The sequence below is a fragment of the Culex pipiens genome, chromosome 2, assembly GCF_016801865.2.
Source record: "Culex pipiens pallens isolate TS chromosome 2, TS_CPP_V2, whole genome shotgun sequence".
NCBI classification, from domain to species: domain Eukaryota; kingdom Metazoa; phylum Arthropoda; class Insecta; order Diptera; family Culicidae; genus Culex; species Culex pipiens.
This window is the reverse complement of record NC_068938.1, coordinates 208,188,773-208,213,566: the sequence shown is the minus strand read 5'-3', so window position 1 is coordinate 208,213,566 and position 24,794 is coordinate 208,188,773. Positions and strand designations below refer to the sequence as shown.

The window sequence follows — 24,794 nt, the reverse complement described above, 5'->3', positions numbered from 1 at the left end:
GGCTTTAATTTGAAAACGGTTCACTTTATCAAAAGTACTTTTTCATTGCAAATTCGATTTTACATAAAAAATTGAGTTGAAAAATTTTTGCGACCGATATTTTGATTTTTTGAAAATAATTTGTATTGATTCAAAAATTCATAACTCGGTCAAAGATTTTTTGCACATTCTAGAAATTTCTAAAAATTTGGCATCTAATGTCTCCTAAAACATAAAAGTAAAAATAGTGTTATTTATTTTTGCAAATCAATTTTTAGAGACAAACAGTTAAATTAAAAATCACCGATTTTTTTTACCGTGTCATTTTCAAATGGTACTCATTTATGAATTTTCATACATCATTTTTGTATGGGCAGCTGCCAAATTTATATGGAAATAAATTTATAAGGAAATAAATTTATATGGAAATAAATTGCTGCAAAATAATCAAACTGCAGAAAAATGAATGTAGAATGTTTTTAAAGTTTTTAAAGACAAGGTCAATTTGCTAAATTATAAATTCAAAATTGGTGTCACGAAAAAAATACTGCTCCTTCAGCAATTTGCACTGAACTGCCGAACGCATCAAAGCATGACAACCGAACAGTGAGTTCAACAGTCAACAGTGCTTTGGGTAAGCAATCGGACGTGCTTCAATTTGGGCGGTGGTTAGCTGCAAAGTGTTAATTGGCGGAATTTCGGTGTGACTTTTTTGAAAATTTTTAAAAGAGTCACTTGACTTTGATTTTTTATACAATTTTCAAACATCTTAGTTCACTAAAATAAATTTAGTTGACATTTCTTAAATCTCTAGTTGTCTGTCAGCAAATCCGCAAAGCTGTTGCTGATAGTCCACAAGTAGCAATATATTTATTTGATTAATTTTACAACACTGTTGTCGCCATTAGCACTTATCAGCTCACCGAAAAACCACATGTTGTATGTGCGTTTGATTGAATACCCTGCTTCGCGATCTGCCTCGATCCGTTATCAGTGACGACTCAACGGCGCTTCGGGTTCTAATCGCGAGCGCGCAGCAATTGAATGATTTGAGATTAGTACTCAAACGGAGGTGGCGCGTTCTGGTTCGGCTTTTTCGAGCGTACCGGGATGGAACAACTGTGCAAATATGTTTCGATTCGACAGCCCGAAAGTAATCGGGCGTTGGGTTTGGAGACGGAGTCGGAGTACCGCCAGCGATGGATCTCGATTCGGGTGATCTACTTTACCGGGTTCGTCGTTTATATCGCGTTCTGTTGCGTAGCGACTTCACTGTGGCCGTACCTTAATACTGTAAGGTTTGAAGTGCTTATTTGTTTGCTGAAGTTATAACTTGATAATCTCTTGCAGCTTGATCCAGACGCCCCAAAGCAGTTCCTGTTTTACCTGTTTGCCATCCCATCACTTATGCAACTCGTGCTGAGTCCACTGTTTGGCTACTGGACCAACAGGGCGTCCTCAATTCGTCTGCCGATGATGTTGGTGATTGTCTTTCTGATCGTTGGTCAAGTTCTGTACGCAGTGATCGAAGAAATTCCAAACAACCGCAAGTATGCCCTGCTGGCGTCACGTGCCCTTGTCGGAGCGTCAACGGTGGCATGTACGCTCTATCGGGCGTACATTTCGGCGGCTACGACCGTCGCGGAACGGACCAAAACCACCTCGTACATGGCCCTTGCGCAAACCCTGGGACTCGTCGGAGGGTCCGCGGTTCAGCCGACCTTTGCCGGGATCGGTGAGGAGGGTTTCCAAGTGCTCGGTTTCCGGGTCAACATGTACACCAGTGTGGGCTGGTTCTGCGCAGCGCTTGGAGTGATCAATCTGGTGCTGATGCTGCCCTGGATCTTCCAGGATCATAATATTGCGGTTAAGGAAGCGATGTCTGGGAATGTTGGATTGGCGGACGGGAAGAGAGCATGGCAGACGATGGAGCTGCGATATTTGCCGATTGGGTTGATGCTGGTGGCGTTTGCGCTGCTGATGTTCGCGTACGCGGCGCTGCAAACGTAAGTACAAAGTGATGGGAAGATTTGTCTATTTTACATGATTGAACTATGGAAAAAGTTACTTTGTTTGTTGAAAACTCAAGGCAATCACACTGTTTTGCGGAAACTGGAGAATATCTTGTTTTTCTCATCTTTCCGTTTTAAAATAAAACATAATATAAATATTTAAACAGTCACAGCAATGCGACATAATTTTGACGTAAAAAATTAGAGACCACAATTTATTTGAATTTTGTTTTAGGGGACCCGAATTATATTTAAAACGTAAGCAGTAAAATTGCATACAAGACTGACAAAACAGCCTCAGACTAAAATTCCTTTTGGCATGTTGTCACGCTTAGAAGTGTCAAGATAGCAATATATGATATTCCAACATTGACGTGCCACAAAATAGCACGATCATGGTGATATGAGTAGTTCTATAAAAATCCTTTTTGCAATTCCGTCGTGAAACCACTTACTTTTCCTGTCATTCTTTTCTGTACCAAAAATAACAGAATCGAATAGCAACACTTTTCAAAATAAATGCTGAAAAGTTCTACTTTTCAGCACTGAAATGGGTGCTGAAAAGTAGAACTTTTCAGCACTTGTTTCGAAAAGCAACACTTTTCAACATTTTTTAGATTTAATCGATTTATTGACAAAATACATGAAAATTTTACTTAAAATTTCACTCAATGGGTGTTTTTCGGAATTGCAAAAAATGTTGTATGGAACTCGTTGCAAAACTTGATTTTTTCAGCACTCTTCGTATTTATCCAACTCGCTGAACCTCGTTGGATAAATGTACGACTCGTGCTGAAAAAATCCTTTTTTTGCAACTTGTTGCATAAACTACTATTTTACAATTCCATCGTGAAACTACTTACTTTTCCTGTCATTCTTGAACGACGAAATAGCCTACTTTTCTGTACCAAAAATAACAGAATCGAATAGCAACACTTTTCAAAATAAATGCTGAAAAGTTCTACTTTTCAGCACTCAAATGGGTGTTGGAAAGTTGAACTTTTCAGCACTTGTTCCGAAAAGTAACACTTGTCAACATTTTTTTGATTTAAACGATTTGTTGACAAAATACATGAAAATTTGACTTAAAATTTCACTCAGTGTGTGTTTTTTGGAATTGCAAATAATGTTGTATGGCACTCGTTGCAAAACTTGATTTTTTCAGCACTCTTCGTATTTATCCAACTCGGTGAACCTCGTTGGATAAATGTACGACTCGTGCTGAAAAAATCCTCTTTTTGCAACTTGTTGCATAAACTACTATTAAAATCAAATCTTAGCAAACTTTGACTCATTTGTTTCGAAGTTTATCCAACATTTAATTTTTTTAAACTAAAAACCGATTAAATGAAAATTGATATTCATTGAATACATGTCTGTCCACGCAAATCTGCTTAGTCAGCTAGACAAACAAAGTTCCACAAAAACAAATCATAAGAACTTTTTTCGTTGAACTTGTGGACGTGCTCTTCGAGACGCTTTTGCCGGTTGCTTGCCCAGTTTGTATAAGAAGCGACTTGAGCAAAGCTTGACGTCACCCCCAAAGCAACACACTTTGGGTTGAGATTTTGGGGTAATAACTTTCTAGACTCAAAGCAAGAGATAGTTCAGCCCTAATGAGGTCCCCTTTAAAAAAAGGCACTAGGAAACAAACACTAATAAAAAATTTCAAAAGTAAATAAAAAGAGCGTTTCGGCACATCGGGTTAAAACACGCAAATTGAGTTTTAAGTTGAGTCTTACAAGATTATAAATGATAACCATCTAGTACTGTTTTTAAACTTAAAAAAAGGTCTATAAAAAAACTACTTTTTCTATATTTATAACGTTATTTTTCTTGATTTATAATTTTCTGCTTTCATTTTCAGTATTTTTATGTAAATTTAGTAATTTGTTTTATAGGTTTACTTATGATTTAAGTTAAATTCAACACTTTCTCCGAGCAAAATTTAACTGAGTTACATAATTATCTGTAACATAAGGAGCTCTTCTTGCACAACTCAAGCCTGTACATTTCAGGATACATTATAATTTTTAAAGTTATTATAGATTTTTTTCAGTTTTTCCCGTTTTTGCGCGTTGAAATTTCACATTTTATTTTCAAATTGCCATTTCTCGGAATCCTGTCAATGTACTCCTACTTTCTTTGAGTATGTTATGTAAAATATCACGAGAAATCTGAACATTCCAGTTTTTGATTCTTTGGTCTAGACGAAATAGTTTTTTTCTAATGTTTTTTCCCCAAAAACAATTTCAAGAATTTTAAGCTGAAATTTGGTGAGGCTGTTGATACCATAAAAATAAGCAAGAATCTCGATTTTCGTCCAAATTGAACCAGCTCTATCTTTTCGACACTACTTCGAATTTTCACCTTTTTTCGCAAACAATATATCACATTATTTTAAAACTCAACATTTCAAGGCTACGTTCAACAAACTGATTTTCGAAGGTTGGCTCAGATGCTTTCTCTAAATTTGGTCGTAGAAGGCTTGTTTACGAGATAAAATTTTGGTGTCTTTGACAAAGTTACTTAGATTGGCAACCCAACAAAATTCTAGAAGACAAAAAATCCCAAAAATCTCTCTGAAAAGTGAGATTTTTAAAATCACTCTAATTGAGACCCACTTTAATTTTCAACCAAACCAAAAGTTGCCCCTTCTCATTTGAAACAACTCTTCTGAAGACACCAAAGCTCAAAAACTTCATGATTTTCCGGAAAGTCCATTTTCGCCTTTATTTTATTTTAATTTTTTTTCTTTAATACCGAATGCTTAATGTAGTAAACCTTAGAAATTTATCCTACCATTTGTTGCAGGATAGTTGTAATCTGTTGAATTGGTCATATTTTTTTTAACAAATCGTGCTTTAACAATATTTTTTTCTTTATACAATTATAAAAAACCAAAACCACTTTTTCATATTAAAACAAGTGATTTAAAAAAATTAAAACATATTTTGCAAACTCAATCATAGGGACAATTTAGAAACAAAATTCCTGTAGACTACAAGCAAAATAAGTCTAATTTAAATATGTCTACGATATTCGATCCCGTACGGTGAATGTACACACAGCCTCTGTCATCACTAGGAAAGACATCAATTTTCCAATCGATAGTAGAGTGCAAACCAGGTGCAAATTGACGACATCCTCTACTGATAAACTTGCATTTTACAATCTTGTAAGCAATGCAATCAAAATTACACATCGGCCCTCTATTGCATCACAGATTATGAGATAAGTGATTTTTCGTGTTAAGTTTTTATTTTATATTTTGACGTTTAAAATATATTTGATTTTTTATGTCACACTCATACTCAAACATCATAATGATTTGTCTAAATTTTCGACAAAACATGTCGTCTGATAAACTAAACCCAACGGTAAACGCAAATTCATGCAAATCCATTACCTGGTCAGCGCAACGGTGATAATCGCCAGACGACTCGCGTGCGTTCAGCTTATAGATTACATCCACAACACGCCAACCGGGGCCGGTAGTCTTTATCAGCGAACCTTAACGATGATCATCATCACTGTCGCGGGAACCACGTGCGCTGTCCGCTCTTTCTCCCGCTCACTCTCACTCTCTTGCGCTGTGTGCAGTGATTTGTGAGTGCCCCACGCGATTGACTATTGACTATTTGCTTTTTGCTTGTAATCAAGCCCGTGTGACGATAATAGGGGGCACTGTTGAAAATACAGTTTATTTTAAGAATTTAAATTTATTTTAACTATTCATGTTAAACGTTCTACGAGTAGAACTACATATGAGTTGACAATTACAACGCCTCGTACTATTTGCAGAAACAATCGAGAAATTCAAATTGATCGTTAAAAAATGTCTATCAATCTTTTGCTGTGTTTCACCGCAGTGATAAATTGGTGACGTTTTATTAAAAGTTAATTTGTTTGCGTGCCCACCCATCATCATCATAACCATCGTCGTCCCGTAAGCAAGCCGGGTTCTCAAGTTTGAAACGATGGGAAACGCTCAAACTGTGACTAATTTTTGGTGATATAATATCGTATATTTTAAGCACCGTAGACAGAAGAATCACGTTAGGTCAGGTAGTTTTGGGTATTTTCGGTTCTATTCCTGCTTTAACGTTCAAGCGACAGTTCTATTTTGTCCATTTTCAATACCAAACGGCCCATAGTGACCACCCTAACCCCTTCGCGAAGCGACGTCTATTTCTAATTTAAATGCAAAGATTTATTCCGATACGGGCGTTCGAAGCGCGTGGACGTTCCCGGGGACCGGTCCTGGCCGACGATTTTGACACCCCAGAAATTATTGGGGGGCTTTCTCTAATCGTCGCTCTTTTACGACAACTCGGTTAGGAAACGCTTTCCGTTTTGGCCAACCAACCACTAGATAAAGCCCATTCCGTTCGATAAGGTGGCCTCCAGTTGCAAATTGGCGCTCGAACGGACAACAAAGCGATTGGCTTTTTTTGGGTCGTTCCGGGATTTTCAGGAAGCTTAGTGTGAAGTGAAGTTCTCAAGTGTTGGGGCAGGTCAAGCGGACCATGTGAGACAATGGTGAAGTGGATCACGTTGAAGCAGTCGGACAAGGACAGGTCGTTGGGGCTGGAAACGGGTGCGGAATACCGGCAACGATGGGTTTCGATCCGGGTGGTGTACTTTATTGGGTTTCTGATGTTTCTGGCGTTCGGGATCGTCGCAACGGGGATTTGGCCGTATCTTAGAAGTGTATTAGAAAAGTTTCAACTATTCAGTGCTATCCAGTGTCCCTAAAGTTCAATTTCACTTGCAGTTGGATCCATCCGTAAGCAAGGTGTTCTTGGGCTATGCCTTCGCTGTACCTCCGCTAGGTCAGTTGATCTTCAGTCCGTTCTTCGGCTGGTGGACCAACAAGCTGACCTCCATACGGATACCGCTAGTTCTGCTGGTGATCATCTTCACGATCGCCAACGTTCTATACGCGGTGATCGAAGAGTTCGAGGATAACCGGAAGTACATCCTCCTGATAGCTCGAGGCCTCGTGGGAATTGCAACGTCAGCCGTTACTATCTGTCGGGCTTACATCTCATCCGCCACGCGACTCTCCGAAAGGACCAAAACCATCTCGCTCATGTCGCTTGCGCAATGTCTTGGGCTCATGGTCGGTCCCATCATGCAATCCCTCTTCTCCGGAATCGGAGAAGACGGATTCCAGGTCTTCGGACTGTTCCGAGTTACCATGTACAATGTGGCGGGTTGGATCTGCGTATTCCTCGGTCTGTTCAACCTTGTCCTGCTACTCCCAGCCTTCTTCAAGGACAGCCCGATCGCCGTCAAAGAAGCCATGAAGAGCCAAGGTGCTACCAACGCCAAGGAAACCTGGAAGTCGATCGAACTCCAGTACTTTTCAATCACAATCATGGTAACTGCCTTCTCCGTGCTGATGCTCGTCTACGTTGCATTTCAAACGTAAGTGATCGACTTATCATCCCGCGATCTAAACGCGGAACATCTGCCCGGTAATATTTACAAAACGTGTAACGTTACGTAGTTCGGAATACCGCGCGGAAGCTAATGAATCCCGGCTGCGATTATAGTTGAGTGGAATGACTGAATGACTTGCTGAACATTGATATATTCAAACTGATTGACGACTGAGTAGTTGGTGGAAATATCCGTCATAGAATCGGTGACTGCACCCAATAAGAGTATTCCCTTGAGTTCTCATTCAACTTGATTGGTCTAAATTAAAACTTTACGATTGTGCGATGCGTAAACATGATTTGTGACTTCGACTTACGTAACAACATATTGTGCATATACTGTTGGGTGAGACAATTCCACAATTCGATTCCATGAAGTTTATTATCGACCGCATTGCCCACTTGAATCAAGGGACAAACAAATCGATAAAGGGACACATTAATTATGCATTTGAAGTGCAAGCGACGGTGGTGTTTGTCGTCTTATTGCAAGTAATGTTTTTATCATTCTGTAAATTTGGATTCTCTCAAAGATTGTAAATATTTATATATTTTTTTTACTAATTTTATCTACGTCATAACCCTTCTAGGCCTCAGAGAAAATTCTCGATTTTGTTTAAGTTTTTCTTGACTTGATCAATTGGATGAAATTTGAATAACTTTGAGCTAGAAACAGTGCAGAAAGAAATAAGCAGAAATAAATAATAAAATATTTCTTCAAATTCAAACCTGCTTTATACAGCATTTCAGTTATGCTATTATAAAAAATTGCAGAATATCAATCAATTTATACGAATTTATTTTTTCGACATCTTTTTCGTTTGTGGTCCCAAAATTCAAAATTTGTAAAAAGTTATAAGTCTTTGCTTGAATTAAAAAAAACGTAAATAAGCATTATTTTGAATGAATGTAAATCGATTTTACAAGTTATTTTGAATAAAAATGTCCCTGATTTTGCAAAAAAGTTTTGAGGGGATGTGAACAAAAACCTAAAATAAAATTTGCAAAAGCCAAAGTAAAAAAAAAGTATTTTTGTTAAAAAACAAGCTTTCAGTCAAAACTAAACGGTGATGGTTGATTCCAGCAAGATTTTGCTCTATACGACTATATGTTTTCCTGGTAGAATACTGTTTGCTGAATTCGAATCCGATGCTACAAATGGCTCCAATTTTGAGTTACACTCGTTTTAAATGTTAGTTTAGGCCAAAATTAGCTTCTTTGTTGACTATTTTACAAAAGAACGATTGATTTAACAACTAAACCAATACATTTATCTTAAAGTTCACGTTTTCCCCTTTCTGAAACACTGCTGGTTTTGAATCTAAAGTCCATTTTTTGATAACCGGTGACGGAGGGGCCGTACGACACATTTGCGACATATTTCATTTTTCTGGATTTTTATTAAGATACGTTTTTGTTACTCGAAATCGTGAAGTGATAGAAATTTGGTGTCAAAGAGACTTTTGTGTAAAATTGGACTACCGAAAAAACGTATTTTACACAAAAAAATATTTAAAAATGGTTTTAAAATCAATGCAATTTCCCGTCAAATTTAATTTATTTTTTGAACCTTAAATAACTCAGAGTGGTATTTTTCCATTTATTGTACAATAAGATATGTGTTTTTTAGCTTTGCAGGATAATGTCTTTTTAGAGCATGTTAATGTTCTACAAAGTGGTATAGCAAACAATAACAAAGTTCATGATGTATAAACATAAAGGATTTGCATGTATTCACATGTTATCTGAATTTTACCAAAAAGTTTTTTAAAAGTGTATAATTTTGACCATTTTTAGGAATTTTTCAAAGTTTTAACCCGTTTAAATCAATTCTATTCTTTGAAAGTATTTTTTTGGAAGATTCACAAAATTTGAAAACGGCATTTTTTTCGAAACGAACACTTTTAATGATACACGAAAGTATCTGGATTGTATTTACTTTTTAAATTCAGAAAAAAATATCTAAATTTGTTCAAACATATTTCTGACTATATGATTAGGCAAAAATAGATATTTTTTAAAGTGTCGTTCAACGATTGGTAAATTAAACAAAACATCACTGCATTTATAAATTTACGTGAAATATAACACTGACCAACAAAATTGACAAAAATGGTGCCCTGAAAAAAGACCTCCACAAGCAAAAATCGAGTTTTTGGGTTATTTTAAGTATCTATGCAATTTTTTAACGAAATCGGTTGAGATTAACCCATTGATACCCGAGTCTGAAGTTGGCGCAAAAAAGGGTTTTTTTACACAGAAATGACGTTTTTAAATTGCTAATAACTTTTTAGATTCGAGTTTTACAGCTTCGATATGTTCTACAAAGTTTTTGAGCATTAAATTTCCAATAAGATTCTCACTTTTGGGAATTTTTGGATGGAAGTAGCGCACAGTGCAGATTAAACCATAAGAAAATGGGGTTTTTCATACATTTTTCCCAAAAAAACTCCCCCCCCCCCCGAATATCAATGGGTAAATGTTGACCGATTTTGCTCATATTTGGCCCAAAGTCCTTAAATAGCTCAAGGAACAATAATCAGCTTGTGGAGCGAGGTTTTAAAAAATAGTCCCATATTCTGGGCACCCTACTGTGCCGGCTCAACTCGAGGGAAAGCATGTTTGAGGTCCTCAGAAACACGCTTACACAGAAAAAAAAATCATGGTAATATTACATCTGGGAAGGGGTACATCTTTTATGTCAGAAAAAAGGTGTAATTTTACCTCTGGAAATGTGTAATTTTACCACTTTTCTGTTGTAATGTTACTTTTGCAGTCTAAATTGAGGTAAAATTACATCATAAAAGAGGTAATATTCAACGTTCCAAAATTAAAGCTTTCAAATTTACATTATTTTTTTCTGTGTATTTAATTTTTTTAAAAATAAATGTTTTGTTTTTTTTTTAATTTCGATTTTCTGCGTCCCCATTTTAGTCAAATTTGAGTAATTTTCCCGGGACTGGAGGTCAACTGAATCTTGGCAATTGCCGGTTACATTATCTCATTGTACTCCAGACTTGATTATCCGATTCGAATTGAATTCCGTATCAGATTTCCGATTGATTTTACTGGAATCTTTTAAAAGCTGTAAAGGAGCGTTCTTTTATTACGTAACGCATTTGGGGGTGATGGGAGGAGGGTAGATGACCGTGTTACGCTTCATACAAAACTTTTAAAATTTGTATGGAAATTTTATTATCAGTGGGAGGGAGGAGGCCTAAAAATCCTAATCCTTCCTAATAGATCATTTTTTATAATTTTGCAAAATTTCAAACAACAATAAAAATAAAAAATCTCCTCTTCACAGGTTGCTCTCTCCCATCGCTCTGGACCAGTTCAACTGGACCAACGAGGAATCTCTGTTCTATCTGGGAATCTTGATGACGGCCGGTGCCCTCATATCGTGCATTCTGTTCCTCATGTTGGACCCGCTGTGCAAACGCTTCTCCGAAACCAACGTGCTCGTGTACGGCGCCATGTTGGCCCTGTTTGTCAGCCAGCTGGTGATGATCCCGGTCGGAAGTGAACCCATCACGGCGTTTCTGGAGAACAACGGCAACTCCACCGGGAACGGAACCGCCCTCGGTTGTCCTCCGACGCAGGAATGGTGCGCGTCGATTCCTCCGATCGGCAAGGTGCAGTTCACAATCTCGTACACGCTGCTGTGCATTTCGTTCTCCATCGGAACGACGCTGAGTCAGGCGGTGTTCTCGAAGCTGCTTGGTCCGAGGCCACAGGGCACCTGGATGGCACTGCTGACTTGCGCCGGAAGTGCCGCACGAATTTTGGGACCTGGAGCCGTCACGGTGTACGTGCTGAGTGGGACGTACTGGACGTTCGGAGGTGGGAGCGTACTGACGGGGTTGGTGTTCGTGTGGATGTGGGTCTACCGGAACCGGTTACAGCCGGTAGTCGTGGTTAAGCCGAGCACGGCCGAAGAAATGAAAGTACTTAACCCGAGCAAATTGGTGCAGTGATATGAGTTAGGAGCTTCACGGAGTAGCTGTGATTTGTTAACTTAGTAATTAGTGAATAAAAACCTCGATTAGTTACGCAAATCTCTCACGATCTTTATTCTTCTCGTCGGTGTTCATGCTCATGGCCTCTTCCACCGTGTTCGGCAGCTGGGTGTTGAGCGTTTCTGGGAATTGGAGGATCGCCAGTCCGGAGGTGATTCCGATGGTGCCGTAGATAACCATCGGCAGTGGGGACCAAATTTTGGCTAGCAGGGGAGTCTGGGGAGCGATCATCGATCCAATGCGACCAAACATGGAGCACACAGAGAGCAGGCTCTGACGGAGGTTCGTTGGGAAGATTTCCACGGTGTAGATGTAGAGGATGCCGAACGACATGGTGATGGCCATTTTGCTGACGAGGAACATAATGAGACTTAGCCAGTGGTTTCCTAAAATATATAAAATAGATAAAATATTTCATTTTGGAAATGGACAAAGTTTAACTTACCGGTGGGAATAAATTCAGACATAAAACAAAACAGGCCGCACAGGACCATGGTGGTACAAAGAGTTATCCGCCGTCCAACCCTATCCAAGATCAGCTGCATGATCAAAAATCCAGGCAGCTCAACCAGCGAAACCAGAATAAAGTTCAGGTACTTGTCACCCGCCAGGGTGACGGAGTTTAAGCTCAATCCGTAATAAACTAGCACGTTGGTAAACCAACAAAAGCTACAATTGACGATGCGCAGTATGAGTCCGGGGTTCTGGAAGGCATCCTTGAGCAAGCTGAAGAACGAATTATCCTCCAGTTCTTCCGACTTGGATTCGCTGTCACTGGGACAGAGTCGTTCGATCGCTGAGGGCGAAAGTATCTTCTTGTTAGTGTTGTTGAGGATACAACCCTGTCGTCTAGGTGTACCGAGTAGTGCGCCTTCACTGTACACAGGAAGTGTACCGCGAGAGAGAGAGAGAGAGAGCTGTGACCGAGCTGTCACTGCACAACAAACGAGAAGCTATTACCTTTTGCGATCAAGTAGAATAAACACGTGTATAAAGTTAAATCGCGTTTTATTCCTTGTGTTCCGTTCCGCAAGAATCCGAAACCCACTTTAGGTTATCGGCCCGGTCGTATTCCGAAAGTCTACGGGAATCGCGAGTGAGTCGGGTGAACGATGGCGGAATCCGGACAAGAGGAGCGTTTCTTCGTCCCACTGCTCGACGGGACGAATTTCAATGCGTGGAAATACCGGATGCTGGTGTTCTTGGAGGAGCACGAATTGCTGGAATGCATTGAGAAGGAGGTCGAAGAAATGGTCGAGCTGGTAGTGAAAGACGAAGACACGGCGCAAGAGAAAGCGCAAAAGCAGGTCAAGATTGACCGGCGGCGGAAGATGGACCGTAAGTGCAAGTCGAAGTTGGTCTCCCGGATCAACGACGACCAGCTGGAACACATCCAGGACGAGAAGACGCCCAAGCTGATCTGGGAGAAGCTGCACCGTGTTTTCTTGCGGGAAAGTGTTGCCAGGCGGATGCACTTGCAACGGCAGTTGCACTCGATGAAGTTCGACGGCGGCAGCCTGCAGTCCCATTTCCTCCGTTTCGATCGCCTTCTTCGGCAGCTCCGGGCGACTGGGGCGAAGGTGGACGAGCTGGACGCTGTGTGCAGTTTGTTCCTGACGTTCGGCACGGCATTTTCCATGGTGATCACGACGCTCGAATCGATGAAGCCGGAAAATTTGAGCTTGGAGTATGCGAAATGCCGGCTGCTCGACGAGGAGGTGAAACAAAAGGAGATAGGTGTCGAATCGGTGCCTGCGGGAACGTCATCGAATCGTGACGTCGCTGCTTTTTCTGGATCGGCGAAAACGAAGAAAAAGCTGCAGTGCTGGGCGTGCAAGCAGGAGGGACACAAGGCCGACGCTTGCCCGTCGAAGAAGGAGAGCGATCGAAAGAAGAAGAAGAAAAGTGACAACAAGCCCAAGGCACACTTGGCGGAAGAAAGTGGGGGCGTTTGTTTTGTCGGTGTGGGAAGTGGAGACGGTTTGCGAAGAGTGGATTGGTTCATCGACTCTGGTTGTTCCGATCACATAGTGAACGACAAATCGCTGTTCGAATCGTTGAGTCCCCTGAAGTGCCCGATTGAGATAGCCATCGCGAAGGACGGTGAGTCGATCAAGGCCGAGTTTTCTGGAACGGTCAAGTTGTTTGCTGATGTCGGTGAAAAGTTGATCGATTGTACTGTGAAGAATGTGCTGTATGTCCCGGACTTGCGTTGCAATCTATTTTCTGTGATGCGGGTTGACGACGTGGGCATGGAAGTGTCCTACGGAAACGGGAAAGTGGTGATACAGCACGGGCAGAGAATCGTCGCGAGTGGTTCCCGCTGCGGAAAGTTGTACCGACTGAACTTGTTCAGAGCTACGCCGGGGAACAGTGAATCTCTGCTGACGTGTGGCCGCATACCGAAAAGTCTGGAACTGTGGCACCGTCGATTTGGGCATCTCAATCCGAAGAGTCTGGTGAAGCTGATTCAGGACGACATGGTGGTTGGACTGAACCAGAGTGTGAGCGACAAGGACAAGGACATTGTCGTGTGCGAGTCCTGTGTGATCGGGAAGCAAACCCGGAAGCCGTTCGTAACGCGTGAAACGAGAGCGTCGCGAGTGCTAGAAGTGGTCCACTCGGACGTATGTGGTCCGATCGCACCGGTCGGAGTTGAAGGCAAGAAGTACTTCGTGAGTTTCACGGACGACTGGAGCCATTTCGTGGTGTTGTTCCTGATGAAGAGCAAAGACGAAGTGTTCGAGAGCTTCCAACGCTACGAGGCGATGGTGACGGCGAAGTTTGGTCGGAAGATCAGCCGCCTTCGCTGTGACAACGGCGGCGAGTATCGAGGAAAGGACTTCGAGAAGTTCTGCCAGGACCGTGGGATCCAGATCGACTGGACTGTGCCGTACACGCCGGAGCAGAACGGGGTAAGTGAGCGATTGAATCGCAGCCTCGTCGAAAAGGCCCGTGCGATGCTGGACGACTCAGGAGCTGACAAGCGCTTCTGGGGTCAAGCGGTGCAGACGGCGGCCTTCCTGTTGAACCGGAGTCCCACGAGAGCTCTCAAGGAAAACGTCACGCCCTACGAGCTGTGGGAGGGTTCGAAGCCGAACGTCGCCAAGCTGCGCGCATTTGGCTGCCCGGTGTACGCTCACGTACCCAAGGAACTCCGGAAGAAGCTCGACCCGAAGGCGTGGAAGGGCGTTTTCGTTGGCTACCACCAGAACGGCTACCGAGTGTGGAACCCCGAGCTCGAGCGGATTGTCCACGTACGAGATGTCGACTTCGCGGAGGAGAAGGAATCCGGATCGCACAAAAGTGAGTCTCTGCACAAGATTTCTCAACCGATTGTTGGAGACGAGTCGTCAGACGAGGACCAGTCAGACGATGAGCAAGAAGCGGCCAGTGTGCGTTCAGCTGAAACGGATGGCACATCGAGTGAGCAACCGGAAGACGACTTTGACAGTTGCGAGGAGGAACCCCTGCCTCAAGGAGGTGGCGTAGACCAACCGCAGCGTCCGCAACGAGAGAAGACCGCGCCTGCCTGGCTCAAGGACTACGAGGTCGACTATGCAGCGTACGCCTTGAACGCGATGAACTACGTCGAAAATCTTCCGAACTCGCTCTCGGAGGCCAGGAAGCGAAGCGACTGGAAGCTGTGGGAAGCGGCTATCAACGAGGAGATGGAGTCTCTGTTGAAAAACCGAACCTGGACGCTGGAGAAACTTCCTGCGAAGCGGACACCAATCACAAGTAAGTGGGTGTTCAAGATAAAGCGGGGAACCGACGACAAACCTGACCGGTACAAGGCCCGCCTGGTCGCTAGAGGGTTTAGCCAGAAGTACGGCCTGGACTACACTGAGACGTACTCGCCCGTTGCCAAGCTGGACACGTTGCGCACTGTCCTAGCCCTGGCAAACCACGAGAAGATGGTGATCCACCAGATGGACGTTCGCACAGCCTTTCTCAACGGCGAACTGACGGAGGAGATCTTTATGGCTCAACCCGAGGGGTTCGAGCAGGGCGAGAATCTGGTGTGTCGGCTTCAGAAGTCCATCTATGGGTTGAAGCAAGCATCACGCGCGTGGAACGACCGTTTCCATGCGTTCGTCGAAGGCCGGCTGAAGTTCGTGCGCAGCATGAACGACCAGTGTCTCTACACCAAGCAGACGAAAGCTGGAAGGTTGATCGTACTTCTGTACGTCGACGATGTGTTGGTCATCGGGCCGTCGCAGAAAGCTGTTGACGCGGTGAAGTCGTGCATGTCCAAGGAGTTTGAGATGACTGACACCGGAGAAGTGGACTGTTTCCTTGGAATGAAAATCGAGCGCGACGTGGAGGAACGAAAGTTGCGGATCAGCCAGCGGCAGTACTTCCAGGACATGCTGCTGCGTTTTGGAATGCAGGACTGCAAACCAGCGTCGACGCCGATGGAGTGTCGTTTGAAGCTACTGAAGGGTGCCGAGAAGGACCGCACGGACGCCCCGTACAGAGAGCTGGTAGGGTGTCTAACCTACGCTTCAATCACGACGAGACCGGACCTGGCTGCAGCAGTTAACTTCCTAAGCCAGTTCCAGAGCTGCCCGACCAACACCCACTGGGCGCACCTGAAAAGGATCTTGCGCTACGTGAAGGGAACGCTGGACTTCGGTCTAGTGTATCGTGCGAAGGAAGGAGCGCCAACTGTTGAGGTTTTCACGGACGCGGACTGGGCCAACGACCCAACGGACCGACGTTCGATCAGCGGATGTGTGTACCAAGTTCTGGGATGCACTACTGGGTGGATGACCCGGAAGCAAAACTGCGTCTCACTCTCATCCACCGAAGCGGAGCTGACCGCGCTTTGCAGCGCTGCGTGCTACGAGATGTGGCTCGTACGACTGCTGCAGGATTTGGAGCTCAAGATTCCTGAACCAGTCACGTTCTACGAAGACAACCAGTCGTCGATACGGATCGCAGAAGAATCGAAGGATTTTGGACGGCTGAAGCACGTGGACGTGAAATACCATTTCCTGCGGGACCTGGTGAAGGAGGACAAGATTTGCCTGCAGTTCCTGAAGTCAGAAGATCAACTTGCGGATATGATGACCAAGGGGCTGCCACCCGGAGCTTTCCGGAAACATCGTGCCAGCATTGGATTGGCAGACGGCAGCGCTTGAGGGGGAGTGTTGAGGATACAACCCTGTCGTCTAGGTGTACCGAGTAGTGCGCCTTCACTGTACACAGGAAGTGTACCGCGAGAGAGAGAGAGAGAGAGCTGTGACCGAGCTGTCACTGCACAACAAACGAGAAGCTATTACCTTTTGCGATCAAGTAGAATAAACACGTGTATAAAGTTAAATCGCGTTTTATTCCTTGTGTTCCGTTCCGCAAGAATCCGAAACCCACTTTAAGTGTTGGCTGCTTTTTTCAGGATACTGAAAGCTTTCTCCCGCTGACCCTTGGATATCAGCCATCGAACGCTTTCGGAGGTCATCCAGAGAAGGGGCAGCGATACGAGGCCGGGGATGTAGAGAGCTTTGAGGAGCGTTCGCCAGTTGCGGAACAGCATGGCGAGAAGACCTAGGCCGGCTTCGGCGAAGGAGAACGCACAGGAGATTATGTTGTTGCCGGATACTCGCATTCGTGGGCCGACGAGTTCCAGTGCTAGAATGAAGGCCGTCGTGTACATGGTGGATCCGATCGCGGGATCGAGGAATTCCAGCACTAAAAACATCTGGTAACTGGTGGAGTACGCTCGAAGGATGCCGAATACGGCACTGCCGGCAACGCTGATCAGCAGAACAAGTCTTCTACCGAAGCGGTCGGAGAGATATCCAGCGATCGGGAGTGCCACGAATTGGCCGATGTTGTTGATCGTTCCAACCATTGTCAGCTTCCAATCGTTGTACGGGCAAGTAATGTTGAAATCGTTCACGATCGTTACCTCATCTTCTTCGTACACGAACTTGTCGCATTGAATTACGGCACTGGTGTCGAATTTGCTGACATCGCACGAATCGTTATCTAAGCTAGAATTGCTGATCGGTGCAAACATTTCGCACTGCGCTGGGACTCCATTCCGCATCGGGACTGTTTCGTTGAGCCACGCTGGATGCCATGTTGTTTGGACATCGTCGCAGCCCGGTACATGACACCTGTAGGATGTGCAATGTGTGAGAGTAATAAATCCGAACGTTTTCAAGGCCAGAGTAACCCACTTACCGGTAGCTCAGACTGCCCGCCGTGAACACGTAACTCAGCGTGAAGAACGCGTTCAGAATGATGGGAATCACCATCAGCCCATACTGCCGAATCTGGAACCGGCCAAACTGGCCAATCTCGGACAGTACTCCGTCAAGATCAATGTCATCTTCCGATTTCGGCATTTTTGCAAACTCCCACGGAACTGCACGACCGCATGCACGGACAATTCACGACTCAAAACACACGCGAAATTCACGACTGCTATTGCCTCAGCGGCTCGTTTGTGAATGAATGAAGCTATTTCAGGATGTGCGGAGCATGCGCCCGACGGACCTCTTCACCTCGAGGGAAACACACACTTTTGGTGACAGAATTGAACAACTTTTTTCCTGTTCCAGCTCGTCCGGCGGTGTCTGATTGATTTCGCCAAGTCGGTTCCCCAATTAAGCGCCAATTAAAATCAATCAGTTCTCAGCCGGGCTGTCGGCGCGCGAAGAAGTCGCCACCGGACCAGATAACGCAAGAAGCAATCCCGAAGAGCCGCGATGTAAACATTGAGCGCGCGAACTGTTCGCGGTGCCAATCGTACTAGAACTGAACCAGGCCACAATGCGGTGTGAGAGCGTGTGCTCGCAAAACGAAAAGAAAAACTCGATGAATATGTCACGCTTCACGATCTTTATTGGCCTCGTCGTCAGTTTTGATGTTCATCGCTTGCTCGACAGTGTTTGGCAGTTTGGTGTTGAGCGTCTCCGGGAATTGGAGGATCGCCAGGCCTGACGCGATGCCCATGGTTCCAAACACGACCATCGGCAGAGGGGACCACAGCTTGGCTAGCAGGGGGGTTTGTGGGGCTATCATAGATCCGATGCGGCCAAACATGGAGCAGAGCGAGAGTAGACTCTGGCGCAGGTTTGTGGGGAAGATCTCCACCGTGTAGATGTACAGCGTGCTGAACGACATCGTGATGGCTAGCTTGCTGAGTAGAAACAGGGTGAGATTCGTCCAGTTGTTACCTGAAATGGTGGGAGCGGTGAGTAATTTGATTTGATTGATTGCCCTGCTATTTACCCGATTCGACAAACTCGGATAAGAAGCAAAACACTCCGCAAAGTACCATCGAGGTACATAGAGTTCGCTTGCGACCAACTCGATCCAGGATCAGCAACAGCATCAGATATCCAGGAAGTTCGATAAGACACACCAGTATCCAGTTCAAGTACTTGTCTCCAGCTAACGTTACCGAGTTCAAGCTTAGTCCGTAGAACACGAGCACGTTTGTGAGCCAGCAAAACGAACAGTTAACGATCCGCAGAACTAGTCCGGGATTACGGAATGCATGCTGCAACGCGCTGAAGAAAGACTTTTCAACTGATTCTCCGGACACCCCCTCGGTGTCCGTGGCTGGGCAATACTTTGCAAGTGTAGCCGCAGAAATGCTTCTGCCATTCATGTGGGCTGCTTTCTGTAGCAGGTTGAACGCCTTTTCTCGGTAGCCCTTCGAGATCAACCATCGAACGCTCTCCGCGGTCATCCAGAGCAACGGCAGCGATACTATTCCCGGGTAGTACACTACCTTGAGAAGTGCTCGCCAATTGCGGAAAAACATAGCGAGCAGTCCCAGCAAAGCTTCCCCAAAAGCGAATGAACACGAGATGATGAAACCTCCGGTGACTCTCATCCGGGGACCGGCTAGTTCCAGCGCCAATATGAATGCAGTTGTGTACATGGTAGATCCAATCACCGGGTCAAGAAACTCCATACTCAAGAACATTTCATAGCTCGTGGAGTACGCACGAATCACTCCGAAAATTGCACTTCCGGCAACGCTCAACAGCAGTATCAAGCGTCTACCAAAGCGATCCGAAATGTATCCCCCAATGGGGAGCGCTATAAACTGTCCAATGTTATTGATTGTCCCAACCAGCGTCAGCTTCCAGTCATTCTGCGGACAAGTGATGCCGAAATCCCGCACGATTGTCACCTCTTCATCCTCAAAGATAAAGTCACTGCACTCGACTGTTACACTTCTGTTGAAACCACCAGCGGCGTCGCAATACTGTCTCTCTAAGCTTTCATTGCTTATCGGCGCGAATCTTTCGCACTGAACCGGCATCCCATCCTTGAATGGAACTGTGTTGTTGAGCCACGCGGGATTGTAGGGCGTACTTTGACCGGTGTCGTCACATCCCGGTATTACACAGCGGTAGTTTAAATTTCCCGCCGTGAACACGTAACTGAGCGTGAAGAGGGCGTTGAAGATGATCGGAAGGATCATCAGCGCGTACTGGCGCATCTGGAAGCGCCCAAATCTGCCGACTTCCTCAAGAACTCCATCCAGGTTGATGTCATCTTCTGATCTGGTCATTTTCTTACTTGGTGCGTGTAACGTAACAAAAAACGACCCGTTCCCCAGGTCTTCTCCCCCTAGACTGATTCAGCACTTTGAAATGCTCTCGGTCGCTCTAGAAATCATACCACCGGCACTGTAATCAGCTGTTTTGGCGCCTCGGATCGGTTGGGTGGTTGGTTGAACGCGTGGTTGTAATAAATGGGCTTATCATAAGTTGTGGAATTGAATCATTGTCTGGCTAGATTGCCGATTAGCGCACGCATGTTTTGAGAGAAAGCCTAGAATGGTATTTTGTCTTGTAATACTGAAGGAATTTGAAGATTTTATTAAATAACTACAAATTAGATACCTACTTCAAAGGAAAATTACATAAATTAGGAATTCCAAACATTAAACGACAAACATGATTCTTGAGTTGATTTAAAATTATGTGAATTTTGGGGTTTTAGTCATAACTAAGTAGGTATGCTAATTATTTACAACTTTCCTCATGCTTAAAAATATGTTGATCGATCAACGTATTGCAACGATACAAGCCGCTTGAAAGGGGTCGTCCCTAAATAATGTAACATTTAAATATTTAGTACTCAAATAATACATAATTTTCATTCATTTCAAACTTTAAAGAGAAGTAACAGTCTAAACCAAATTAATTAATTTGATGTAGCGTAGGTTATGGACGACACCATGAAATGTTTGCGTGAAAGTTTGCATCCAACTTCTGTTTCGACTAGTCACTACGAGACGGCAACACCGTGCTGTGCGTTGCTCAATATTTCCGCAAGAAGGCTTGCTCGCGAGGGATTCTTGGTTATGTTCGTTGCTTGCTTGGTGCGTTGATTCTACTATGTTTAATTATTTGAATGTTTTATGATAAATTTGGCTGGTTTTTGCTCATCTAGTTTTTTTTCCTGATTACACGTTTTTGAATGATGATTAGAAGAGCTAATCAAAGTTTTATTACAAGAAGATTCAACAATTATTTAATTTTCAGCATTTTATTGCAGTGTATTATAAAATCTACAATTGTAAAACTGTTGTCATCCCTCATCAGATCATCGAAACCATTTAGTCTAAATTCACTTAGTCCTCACTTTCCGGTAATCTTTGTCCCCATCCGAGTTCATGCTCATCGCTTCTTCGACAGTATTTGGCAGCTGAGTGTTGAGCGTTTCCGGAAACTGCAGTATAGTCAGCCCGGAAGCGATACCCATGGTTCCGAACACGACCATCGGCAGTGGAAGCCACAGTTTCGCTAGCAGCGGCGTCTGTGGAGCGATCATCGATCCAAACCGTCCAAACATGGAGCAGATGGCCATCAGGCTCTGTCGTAAATTGGTCGGGAAGATCTCCGCCGTGTAGATGTACAGCGTGCAGAACGACATCGTTATGGCTAGTTTGCTGACGAGGAACATGCCCAGGTTGGTCCAGTGATTCTCTGCGGGGACAAACTCGGACAGGAAGCAAAACAGTCCACAGAGAAGCATCGATGAGCACAGCGTTATCCGGCGACCTATTCGATCGAGGATCATTTGCAGGATCACGTAACCGGGCAATTCGATTAATGCAACAAGAATGAAATTGAGGTATTTGTCGCCGGCTAAGGTGACAGAGTTGAGGCTTAGTCCGTAGTACACGAGTGTATTCGTGAGCCAACAGAATGAGCAGTTGACTACCCTCAGCAAGAGTCCGGGACTGCGAATAGCATTTCTTAGCAGCTTGTAGAAAGAACTGTTTTGCGACTCTAGATGTTCCAGATCATCATCCGGTTTCGGGCAATACTTGTCAATTGCTGAGGGTGATAACTGTTTCCCGTTCATTGCGGCTGCCTTCTGGAGAAGTTTGAAGGCCTTTTCTCGATGACCTTTGGAGATCAGCCATCGGATACTTTCCGATGTCGTTAGGAGTAGTGGTACGGATAGTAGCCCTGGAATGTAAGCCACCTTCAACAGTGTTCGCCAGTTCCGGAAGTGCATTGCTAGCAGTCCCAAAATGGCTTCGCCGAGGGCGTACAGACATGAGATTATGTTGTTCCCGGTAACTCTCATCTCGGCAGCGACCAGTTCCAGCCCCAGCAGGAATGCCGTTGAGTACATGGTTGTTCCCATTGCGGGGTCAAGGAACTCCATAACCAAGAACATCTCGTAACTGGTGGCGTAAGCCCGTAGAATTCCAAACACTGCGCTACCGGCTACGCTCATCACGAGCACCAGTTTTCGGCCGTACCGATCGGACAGGTAACCCGCTACGGGAAGTGCCACAAACTGGCCAATGTTATTGACGGTTCCCACCAGGGCCAGCTTCCAGTCATTGTTTGGACAGGTGATGTTGAACTCTCGCGCGATTGTCACCTCATCATCCTCGTAGATAAAGCTATCGCATCTGGTGACGGCGTCGGCGTCGAAATCAGCCGCGTCACAGCTGAGCTTATCTTGGGCTGGGTTCGAGCTGAGTTCATATCGCTCACATCGGGACGGGGCACCGTTGATGAATGGAACCGAGTTGCTGATCCACGCGGGCAGATACGTTGGATGCTGGACATCTTCGCAGCCTGGGATTTCACATCTGCAAGAAGATACCGATCGTATTGAGCATCAACATCTGGAGTAGACAAGAACCCACCTGTAGTTCAAACGTCCCGCCGTGAACACGTAGCTCAAGGCCATCGCGTGGAATATGACCGGTATCACCATCAGGCCATACTGCTTTATCTGGAACCGCCCAAACTGGCCGATTTCGTTGAGAACTCCATCGAGGTCGATATCGGCACCTGCTTTCGGCATTGCACTCGATTTAATTACCGGCTAGACGCTAACTACTCCGGAATTCCTGCGCAGCATGGAAAGAACTGCTCGCAGAACTGTCCTCAATAGAACTGAATTTAGCCAATTCGCAGCGTTCATCGGCGCGGGGATGCTGCGAGAAACACTTCTGATGAGTTTGAATTGTAATTAATTGAAACTACATCGGATGTCGCAGCGGCGGTAGTGCGTTGTGGGCAGAGCGGATCAACGCACAGAACTTGTGCGACGAGTGGCTTCGGTATCAGCACTGAAGGTGGTTGTAGGCGAGACATGGTCTGTAATTGCTCTCGGAGATATCGCCGGTGACTTTATCTGGTTAATTGTTGATAAGAAAGTGAGATCTTGAGGATTAAGTCGAGCTGAGTTGATACTTTGTGTTGAATCTTGATCACAAAGTGAGCTCCAAGCATATCTTAACAACTCTTGTTCTAGTAGATTGCATAACAAACGACCACCAACATCAAGAATAATTCTTATTGGTCATCGAGTTGCTTATTTTCTGTAACACTTTTGACCATTTTTTTAAAGGTGGAAGCAACACTTCACAGCAGAGATCATTTGGGACGCCGGGTTGAATCCCAAAATATGAGTGAAAAGGTTAGGTTCTTCAAACATTGAAGTGGGACCAGGCCATAATACGCACTCGCGCGTCAACGTCGCGGGAGGTTTTGGTTCATTCACAAATCACTACCTTTATTTTGACGATTATTAATATTGTTATTGCTGCATTAAAAGTTGCCTGCTCAGAGCGAAAAGAATGGAAGAAAGGGGTTTCTCACACGCTCATGTGTGTTTTTACAACACAGATTATTTTGAGGTTGTTTGAGCAGAAAGAGGTTGAAAAAATATGACCAGGATTGTGATTGCACAAAACGAGCTGGGGTTTTTGATCAATCGTTTAAGTGTTTACCCCATGATGGACAGGCTCATTGTGCGGGTAGTCATCATTACAGTCAGAACGATTACGATCGTTGATATTTTCCATTAATATTTAAATTTCGTAAATTATAGGATAGGAAAATGATACCTGATAGTTATTTTTGTATATTTTAAATAAAATGCCCATAGAATAAAAAGCATTCTTTCGAACATGAAGTACAAAATCAAATTCTGTGAGATTGGTAATATGATTTATTTTTTAATTTTACTTTTTAAAATGAGAAAATAATTGGAAGCAAAGGTCCGGCTCAAAGATCAGAAATCACTCACTCATCACCGATCGAATCCTTGCCAATTACTGCGCGCAACCATTCGCGAGCGAACACGACAACCCAGCTGCCAAATACTTCGTGAATTTCTTTGCCTACTCCGTCCGTCGACCTGAGTCACAAACGAATAAGTTCAGAGAGGAGAGAATCTAACAAAATACCAGCGAGTTGCTCATATGGCCTGCACTATCACAGTTTGACGTCAATTAAAATTTGGTATGGTGGACACTGCTGCCAAATGTGTCTTTGATGTTGTGTAAACAACAAAATTGCAAAATATTATTGCTATCATAGATTTTAAGCAATTTCTTAAATGATCAAAGCAAAGCCGATCGCAATCTATTTTCTGTCTGCTTTGAGCGATCAAACGAAATCGGTCTCTCTGGACCATTTGCTGTACTACCCAATTGTAGTGAGAGGGAGAGCACAGAGAGAGTGTTCAGTAGCGATTGGTGTGGAAGTGACAAACGGTAGGAAACGGTCAGAGCAATTTTTCGTCACTTTTGATTTGTGGGGACCCTTGATTGAAAGTTTTAAAAATATCTGAATTGAAAATTTTCAGCACATGATTACCCTCTGCCGTTTTTTAATGTAACGCCCCTCACAAATCTTGCGCCGTCCAACCAAGGACAGCATCCATAAATTACCCTCCGGTTCTCAACGGTAGCTCACCGGGGCACAATTTATGCTGTAAAAGCCCTCAATCAAGATTGAAAGCTACGTGTGTGTGCCTGTGCCATCTCCACGAGGCATGAAACTGACCTTTAGTTGCTCACCGGTGTCGATGTCTTTCCAAAA

At 44.2% G+C, this 24,794-nt stretch overlaps 4 protein-coding genes across 5 annotated transcripts; 1 reads left to right on the top strand and 3 right to left on the bottom strand.

Moving 5' to 3' along the window:
- Positions 1–785: 785 nt before the first annotated feature.
- On the top strand, positions 786–11,415 carry LOC120423732 (major facilitator superfamily domain-containing protein 8-like). 2 transcript variants are annotated; one of them, XM_039587639.2, is made up of 3 exons: positions 786–1,272; positions 1,330–1,985; positions 10,746–11,415. In XM_039587639.2, the coding sequence occupies exons 1-3, from the start codon at positions 1,090–1,092 to the stop codon at positions 11,413–11,415; spliced, it is 1,509 nt and encodes a 502-aa protein (XP_039443573.1). In that variant the 5' UTR covers positions 786–1,089. The 2 variants fall into 2 exon arrangements, with proteins under 2 accessions (XP_039443573.1, XP_039443574.1); XM_039587640.2 differs by lacking the exons at positions 786–1,272; positions 1,330–1,985 and adding exons at positions 6,187–6,704; positions 6,769–7,424.
- Positions 11,416–11,483: 68 nt separating this feature from the next.
- LOC120423739 (organic cation transporter protein-like) lies at positions 11,484–18,238 on the bottom strand. The gene is made up of 4 exons (XM_039587650.2): positions 17,650–18,238; positions 16,845–17,582; positions 11,903–12,285; positions 11,484–11,843 (listed from the first exon to the last, which is right to left on the bottom strand). Exons 1-4 carry the CDS (start codon positions 17,811–17,813, stop codon positions 11,488–11,490), a joined length of 1,641 nt encoding a protein of 546 aa, XP_039443584.2. The 5' UTR covers positions 17,814–18,238; the 3' UTR covers positions 11,484–11,487.
- Positions 18,239–18,286: 48 nt separating this feature from the next.
- Positions 18,287–20,235, bottom strand: LOC120423730 (organic cation transporter protein-like). The gene is made up of 2 exons (XM_039587636.2): positions 18,703–20,235; positions 18,287–18,647 (listed from the first exon to the last, which is right to left on the bottom strand). Exons 1-2 carry the CDS (start codon positions 19,997–19,999, stop codon positions 18,295–18,297), a joined length of 1,650 nt encoding a protein of 549 aa, XP_039443570.1. The 5' UTR covers positions 20,000–20,235; the 3' UTR covers positions 18,287–18,294.
- Positions 20,236–20,702: 467 nt separating this feature from the next.
- On the bottom strand, positions 20,703–23,020 carry LOC120423731 (solute carrier family 22 member 4-like). The gene is made up of 2 exons (XM_039587637.2): positions 22,607–23,020; positions 20,703–22,549 (listed from the first exon to the last, which is right to left on the bottom strand). Exons 1-2 carry the CDS (start codon positions 22,765–22,767, stop codon positions 21,064–21,066), a joined length of 1,647 nt encoding a protein of 548 aa, XP_039443571.1. The 5' UTR covers positions 22,768–23,020; the 3' UTR covers positions 20,703–21,063.
- Between the last annotated feature and the right edge of the window lie 1,774 nt (positions 23,021–24,794).

Excerpts from the sequence above, each read along its gene's own strand:
- LOC120423732 (XM_039587639.2), top strand. The coding sequence starts at position 1,090 with ATGGAACAACTGTGCAAATATGTTTCGATTCGACAGCCCGAAAGTAAT. Across the intron at positions 1,273-1,329 it reads TGTGGCCGTACCTTAATACT|CTTGATCCAGACGCCCCAAA; the intron begins GTAAGGTTTGAA and ends AATCTCTTGCAG. Across the intron at positions 1,986-10,745 it reads GCGTACGCGGCGCTGCAAAC|GTTGCTCTCTCCCATCGCTC; the intron begins GTAAGTACAAAG and ends TCCTCTTCACAG.
- LOC120423739 (XM_039587650.2), bottom strand. The coding sequence starts at position 17,813 with ATGCCGAAATCGGAAGATGACATTGATCTTGACGGAGTACTGTCCGAG. Across the intron at positions 17,583-17,649 it reads GCGGGCAGTCTGAGCTACCG|GTGTCATGTACCGGGCTGCG; the intron begins GTAAGTGGGTTA and ends CACATCCTACAG. Across the intron at positions 12,286-16,844 it reads AGTATCCTGAAAAAAGCAGC|CAACACTAACAAGAAGATAC; the intron begins CAACACTTAAAG and ends TTGTATCCTCAA.
- LOC120423730 (XM_039587636.2), bottom strand. The coding sequence starts at position 19,999 with ATGACCAGATCAGAAGATGACATCAACCTGGATGGAGTTCTTGAGGAA. Across the intron at positions 18,648-18,702 it reads ATCCGAGTTTGTCGAATCGG|GTAACAACTGGACGAATCTC; the intron begins GTAAATAGCAGG and ends CCACCATTTCAG.
- LOC120423731 (XM_039587637.2), bottom strand. The coding sequence starts at position 22,767 with ATGCCGAAAGCAGGTGCCGATATCGACCTCGATGGAGTTCTCAACGAA. Across the intron at positions 22,550-22,606 it reads GCGGGACGTTTGAACTACAG|ATGTGAAATCCCAGGCTGCG; the intron begins GTGGGTTCTTGT and ends ATCTTCTTGCAG.